This window comes from Pundamilia nyererei, unplaced genomic scaffold (genome assembly GCF_000239375.1).
Source record: "Pundamilia nyererei isolate P.nyererei 1_Seehausen unplaced genomic scaffold, PunNye1.0 scaffold00424, whole genome shotgun sequence".
Classification (NCBI taxonomy): domain Eukaryota; kingdom Metazoa; phylum Chordata; class Actinopteri; order Cichliformes; family Cichlidae; genus Pundamilia; species Pundamilia nyererei.
Genome location: NW_005187825.1, coordinates 97,934 through 105,550, shown reverse-complemented (window position 1 = coordinate 105,550; position 7,617 = coordinate 97,934). Strand labels below are relative to the sequence as shown.

Below are 7,617 nucleotides of genomic sequence, written 5' to 3'. Positions count from 1 at the left end.
AATGACCTTGTAGTACCATATCACCCTATTAGAGCACTTCGCTCTTCAATATTAATACTATACAAAGAATAAAACTACTTCTACTAAATGTAAAACTGGAATCCCATTTTCTCAAAGTTCTGCTTCTTTGGGATGCAGAACTGTACTGGGATCCCCACGTTGGTAAGAATACATCACATGAACAAAGGAGTGAATGTTGGCAGCGTAATGAAGCAGAAAACGTTGTTGTAAGAGTATTTTATTAACCTGCCTATCAATCTGTTTTCCCTCTTCATGCCTTTTCCTCTTTTTCCTTCCCTCTTCTCCTTCTTCTCACCACCATCTGTTTCTTGTCCTGCAGCATTCCTGTTCTTCCCAAGAGGATTCTGACATGTGGTTTTAATGAACTAACACGCAGTTACTTTTATCTTTCCCTATCTCATTGTGTTCTCTGTTCCCCAATGCATGAGAGCCTTTCCAAACAAACAGCACATACACACACATACGTATGTGGGGCTGTGCATAGCCTTTTTCTTTTTTAATCTGCTTTATCGTCCGGTTGGGTATGTTTTTATTTTTTTAGCCGCACTTGGTTTATGTTTTTAGTGGGATTAAGAATAAATCTGACTTTGAGTTCTGACCAGAACAGAGCTGATTTTTTTGTTTGTTTGTTTTTCTGGCAGAAAAGAGAAATCGGGAAGAATAAATCCCAGAACAGCAAAAGTACTCTAACAACTGAACGTTTGGCAACATCATAGCGTGTTCCTATTGTTCTCCATTTGGCCTCCAGATTGTGCCCCATGTCTTGTAGACAGACCTCACTTTGTGATTAGTAGACTTTACAAATTTGGCAATTAGTGACTCATCATAGTTCTGATCTTCATATAAGCATAAGACAGCATGCAGATGTCTCTGTGTAGCATACTGAGTACCAGGTAAGTGTGCAGGTTAAAGACTTTGTCTGCAAATGAAGTGGTCTCCTGTTTACTCCTTTGTATCCGAGGATTTCCTTTTCACAGTGGGAGAGTTTCTTTTTAATGTTTTGTAAAGATTTCAGGTGCATGTGTTTGTAACAGTTCATCATATTTATGTTAACCTGAATCATACTGTTACACTGGTTTTATTGTTTCATATTTGAGAAGCGATTTACGCTACATCCAGTCATCCACCAATTCTTACACTGGTGTGATGTTTAGGTTAGTCTACCAGTAGCACTTAGTGAAGCTCTTTGTCTCATTGTTATTTCTGAACTGTTTGAGAACTGATTCTCACCTGCCTGTGTCCACATTTGTGTGGATATACTGTCCATACTGCAGTTTGATATACTGTTTCCTGTCTTGCAGTGACATGGCTTCTGAGGGAGCAAGGTTACGTCGCCTCTTTGCCTGGTTTGACCCTGAGAGTGTTGCGGTGAGATTTAGACACAACTAAGCTGCTTGGCTGAAGCTCACTTGTAACTTCATATATATTATTCAGTGGTTGTCTTTTGCGCAGGTGCTCACCATCCTGTTGGGGCTGTTCCAGGTGCTGTTCTCTGCCCCGTGTGCTTACATTGACCAAAGTCTTCCAAAACTCTTCATACTGCCACTAGTCTTAGGAATTGTGGTATGTACTTCATGATTCCTCCACCAATTTGCAGCCATAACGTAACATTCACACACATTCACACTCTGATGGACGCTTCAGAGAACAACTTTGGGTTAGCATCTTGCCCAGGATCTTGACACTCAGACTGGAGGAGCCAAGCATTGAACCACCAACCTTCCAATGTGTAGATGTCCTGCTCTAGGGCGTATGTTCAGAACCTGAGAGCAAGGCTACACCCATATGGGAGATTGTCCCGGGAAAATTTGCTTCAGGCCCAGGAACGTCAGCAGAGCTTGCACAACAGAGGGGCTAGGCTCAGACAGTTTTTGATTGTATTGCTTCTTTCTTCTAGCTCAAGGATCCTTGCTAAGTGGCAAGGACCCTTTGTGGTCACATGGCGATTGGGTGATCTTGACTAATAAGTAGTGCGATCGGACAGGGACATGCAGATATACCACTAAGTCGAAGCGTATAGAGAGGCTGGACAACCCTTCTCACTCCCAAAGCGTAACATTTTACGCTAGGTGACAAATCGTCACCATATTACGTTTTCGGCTACCCACCACGTTCCTAAATGACGACCTCGGAAAAAAGAGGAAATATGAGAACCGTCTGGACTGAATCTACACATGTTCGCTCTTTTTCTTCAAATTGCTTAGAAAGACGCTATTTAACATCATTAAAGTCCTGGTTAAGGTCAGGAATAAGGTTATGGTCAGGGCTAGGGATAAGGTTAGGTTTAGGGCTGGAATACAGGGCTGGACCGTCTCTTCCCGCGGGAGCGTCATTGCACTGGATTCCAGCCATAACCCGCCGCGTACCATAAGAACGCCGAAGGTCTCCTTTCCCGTTCCTCAGGAACGCCGCGGGATGTGACAAAACGTCGACATGTTACGCCTCGGGAGTGAGAACGCTCTGGGCTGGAACAGCTTCTCAGATGAGACTGGTGAAGGAAAGATGAGTCGTCAGAGGTGCCAGATTCGACCATTCCTGTCTTGCTCCATTGTGATGACCATCTCACACAGGCCCACATAGCAGATGTTGCTGTACTGCAACAGCACTTTGCAGATGTGTTCTCCCCTGCCTGGTTGTACTACACTCATAGAGCACTGTTGAAATGTGCTCTGGCGTGGTGGTGCAGTCACGCACCTATTGGTTACCTGAACATGTAAGACAAATTTATCAGAAGGAGGTGGCGTCTATGCTGGAGGTGGGAGTGATAGAGCCCTGCAGTTCCTGGTGTTGCTCCATAGTACTTGTGGTGAGGAGAAATGGGTCTTTATGGCTCTGTGTGGAATACCACAAGCTGTCAGGTTGATGTTTATTCCAAGCCCCAGTTTGACAAGCTACTGGTCCAGTTAGGCACTGCTTGTTTTTTCACAACGCTGGATTTGACCAAGGGCTACTGTGTCCGGGAGTCCCTGAGGCAGGAGGGCTCATAGCCAACCCAAAAAGAAGTGAGCACATTGATGGAGGGCGGCACACTATCTGGGGCATCACCTGGGAGGCAGGCAGGTGCGCCTGCAGACAGACAAAACTACAGCCATCGTCCCAGAACCAAAAAAGAGGTGAAGCAGTTTTTGGGTCTGACTGGCAACTGCTGCTAGTTCATGCTTAGTTTCGTGGTGCAGACCAGCAACCTATCTGATCTCACTCACGAAGATGCCACACACCCAGGTCAGTGGATGTGTAGCCGCTAAGGCTGGTAGGCCTGCTGTTGACTACACCCGTCGCCTCCCCCTCTAACTCTTCTTGCTGTTGGGAGTGCAATATAAATATCAGGATAAAACAAGTATGATCAAAACAACATAAACCATAAAATAAACACAAATTTCCACTTTGTGACAGATCCCACACGGCATTTGACCAGTTCCCTGTGGGGAACCCCTACTCCACACCCTTACTTTTCCTTCCCTTTTAATAATAATAATAATAATGGCATTTATATAGCGCTTTTCAGGGCCCTCAAAGCGCTTTACAATACCACTATTCATTCACTCTCACATTCACACACTGGTGGAGGCTACAGGTGTAGCCACAGCTGCCCTGGGGCAGACTGACAGAAGCGAGGCTGCCTCGAGGCTGATCGCGCCATCGGCCCCTCTGGCCAGTTTTAATCTGTAGATGGATGCCTCGAAAGGAAGCCTGGGGGCCGTTTTGGGTCGACAGCCCTGTTGTCTACATTAGCCCAAAACTGTCTGTGAGAGAGGCCAGAGAAGGAGGACTGAGTTCACCTCGACTGAAAAGACACCGCAGTATAAAATCATAATTATTACTGTGGTTGTTGTCATTGTGGCTAATAGGAATAAATGGACTCTCACTTTTGTTGTGGAAGTTTTCCATTCAAATAAAGGCTGCAGACGAGCGGTAGCTAACGTTCTTTAATCAAAACACAAAGAACAGACAACCAAGCTTGATGAAGTCCCTGCATGACCGCGGGACAGACGGTCAGCAGAGTCTGAGCCCAGCATGGCTCTCAGTGAAATACCTTCTCCAGGAACAAAAGGCAGTACACAGCAGTGTCACACTCCCTTGCTGCCTCCCAGAGTCCTCGAAGACACAAAAGATTCTTCCTGTGGAGCTGTCTGCTTCCCCCAACTTCCTTACTACACCCGCACCATTTGTCTTACTGTATGAGTGTGGTACCAAGGTATCATACAATAAAATAATGTGATTAATACATAAGTAAAAGAAATTCCCATACAGCCTCCACACACTGTGTGCATCGGGTCCTTGCCATAATGTAACTGACTTCATTGTGGCAAGAATCAGATTGTTGCACTTTTGGGGGAGCATCAGAATCAGAAAGAATCAGAAAGGGTTTTATTGCCAAATGTTGAGCGGGTTTACAACATTAGGAAATTGCTGCGGTGCTTCAGTGCAAACATACTGTTATAAATACTGTTATAAATTAAGCTTAAATAGACATGAAAATAAAAATGAGAATAAGAATTAAAAGAGATGAGACTGAACATCTTTTAATCTCAAATGATTGATTTAGTCCCTCACATTAGACCAGTTCTGCTACTAACTGGAAAGTAGGTGCTTTGTTTGTTCCCATCAGGCTGCAGGCCAAAAGACAATTTAGTCTGCAGGCTGGAGCCACGAGAAATCAGAGTGTACAAAGTGTCCTTTGGAGTGGGTGTATGTTGTATATGAAGCACTTGGGTAGAAAAAAGTACTTGAATGAGGCATGTTGTATAAAGTGCTTTAAGTGATCAAGTGCAGTAGAAAAGAGCTAAAAAGTTGCCCATTGCCTGCATATACACACAGTACGCATGTTGTTTTTGTTCAGGGAAGGCCTTGTGTGAATCCTGTCCTACATGTTGGAGTACATGTAGGACATGGTGCATCATAAGAGTTCATACAGTAAAGGAGGCCACAAACTGTAGAACAACTGGAATCTCTCATCGTTCAAAATGGAAAAGCTTTTGATTTTAAAATATTTTTGTAAGTTGAATTAAACCATGTGCTGTGTGTACCCCCCGCCCCAACAAATGAAAGAATTCCTTAGTTCGAGGATTTTGTTCTACTCTTTCATATTTGACTTGTACACTGTTTGATTTGTGCGCTCCTGCTTGCTATCATTTATCATTGAAACAACATTAACCTTCCAGTTATATTTCTTGTGTGTCTTGCAGGTTATGGCAGGGGGGTCCTTGACAATGGCCAATGAAAAGAACCCTAGCAGACTACTAGTGAGTTGGCATGAAATGCTAATGTGAAGGTCAGATTGAAAAAAAAGGGAACAAAAAAACCAAACTCAAAAACTAAAATATCACATTAGACGGGTTTTCTAACAGCAAATACACTGCTGTGTGTGTGTGTGTGTGTGTGTGTGTGTGTGTGTGTGTGTGTGTGTGTGTGTGTGTGTGAGAGAGAGAGAATCCTTGGCATAACTGGGATTGAGCACTCTTGTTTTTGCGACGTAGCCTGAAAGACCTCAAAAAGTAATGGCAAGCATCGAACTAAAGAAGCAGCTGAGACAATAGTCATCGATGTCTGTCGGTCTAGACCAGGGGTGAGCAATTCCAGGCCTCGGGGGCCACAGTCCTGAGGTTTTAGATCTCACCCTTGGTCAACACACCTGAATCACATGATTAGTTCATTACCAGGCCTCTGGAGAACTTGAAGACATGTTGAAGAAGTCATTTTGCCATTTAAATCAGCTGTTTTGGATCAAGGACACAACCTGCAGGACACCGGCCCTCGAGGCCTGGAGTTCCCCACACCTTGTCTAAAAGTGTTACAAAGACATTTGTAATGCTTTGGGACTCCAGTAAACAACAGTGAGAGCAAAATTGCTCCAAGAAGCCAGAACATCATCTACAGACCTGCAGGCCTCACCTGCCTCAGTTATAAGACTGGGCAAAAATGCATGGGCATAGGCTTAGGAGGAACCCAATGCTGACCAAGAAGAACACAAAGGCACTCAGGTTTCCCAAAAACATCCTGATGATGCCCATTCGATGAGGAAAAAGCTAAAGTGTTTTAGTCCTGTTGCATGTGGTGTAAAAATCATTACATTTCAAAAACACAGTTTTTAAAGTAATGATACTCAGGTTTGTGTAATCTTAAAATTAGTTTGTTCTGAAACATGTAGAGTAAGTATAAGAAACATGCCAAAAGACTAAGACTGCTATCATGTCTCACAGTGTCCCAATACCTGATTACATTCCTGATAAAATGAGCATTTTTTGTATTACATAATCTCGCATGATTAATAAAATCACTGTCTCCTCTGCAGCTTCAAGGTTGTGTCTGCAGCAATGTGGTTGGTCTGTTGGGGACGTTGCTTGCTTTCGGCCTGTATTACTACACCCTCCACACATCACCCAGAGAAGTCACATGCTCGGATGACTACAACTCGAGGGGTTGCCTCCCACAACTACTGGCAGTCAGTGTCATCAGTTATGTTTTGGTTTTTGCCCTTTCATTTATTTTGACACATTGATCTCTTTTCATTTCCCCCCTTTCTAATCCTAAAAGTCCTTTGGATTGTAGTACAGCCTGTCTCTCTTGTGCTCTGCAGGACTACTCCTGGAGTGTAACGCTGCTGCTGCTGCTCTTTGACACCGGTGCTGTGGTCATGCACTGTCTCCTCTCTATCGCCGCCTTCAAAACACTGAAGACAAACTGAGACACACAAACCAAAGCCACTGTAGTAGTCATTCTACTTTGGTGTCCTGAGCTTGATTCCTGGTGTAAGAAAACTTAATGGAATCTGACTTTTCCTTTACTGACAAGTCAGACTATCTACTGATCCCACCCTCTGTACAAACAACTACTTTCACTATATCTTATGTTTTGTAACCACTGTATAACAAAGACCCTCATTAATAAATGTGATTACTGGTTGTCACTGTATTATGTGGTCTTCATAGGTTGACCTCTTTGTGAATGGTAGCTTGGTTGTACTAAAGTTACCATCTAATTTTCTGTTGAGCTCCTGGTGATGGGGAGGCCTAGCATTGCACACACTGTTCCCTTTTCCCAGCTTCCAGTCTGCTTTCAGTAGACAGATGGCCTCACTGTTAGTCTTCAAACTTTTGTTGATAAAACCTTTAGTCAGGGCTGAATCATGTGACCCTAACCCATACATCAGTTATGCTGTTACATATTTTCATTTTCAATATCTTTCCTGACTTATATTAAATAGTTATCACATTTTTTTCTAAACCCCGCGTCTCTGTGGCTTTTAAACCCCAAAACACGCTGCGCCAAAAACTGGTCCACCCCAAGGATCGGGTCCCCCGACACAAACAGAGTAACATAGTGTACGCTGTTAAGTGCAAGAGGATTGCCAGGATTTATACATCGGGGAAACCAAACAACCTCTGGCGAAGCGGATGGCACAACACAGAAGAGCCACCTCATCAGGCCAGGACTCTGCAGTCTGTTTACACCTACAGGCCAGTGGACACTCTTTCAATGATGAGGATGTATCAGGGCGGAGTCAAGGAGGCCATTTATGTGAAAAGGGAAAGACCATCTCTGAATGGAGGAGGGGCCTAAGGGTACATCTGTCACCATCTCCTCCTCCTCCATCCC

General features: G+C 44.0%; 1 protein-coding gene across 1 annotated transcript in view; it reads left to right on the top strand.

The window, feature by feature from the left end:
- LOC106456545 (uncharacterized) overlaps positions 1 to 6,933 on the top strand; it is a 12,781-nt gene extending 5,848 nt beyond the window's left edge. Inside the window, exons 2-6 of the mRNA XM_013916008.1 lie at positions 1,323 to 1,389; positions 1,474 to 1,584; positions 5,208 to 5,264; positions 6,314 to 6,463; positions 6,599 to 6,933. Coding sequence (XP_013771462.1) covers positions 1,323 to 1,389; positions 1,474 to 1,584; positions 5,208 to 5,264; positions 6,314 to 6,463; positions 6,599 to 6,706 — 493 coding nt within the window. The 3' untranslated portion in view covers positions 6,707 to 6,933. The remainder of the gene's footprint in view (positions 1 to 1,322; positions 1,390 to 1,473; positions 1,585 to 5,207; positions 5,265 to 6,313; positions 6,464 to 6,598) is intronic.
- Positions 6,934 to 7,617: the final 684 nt, after the last annotated feature.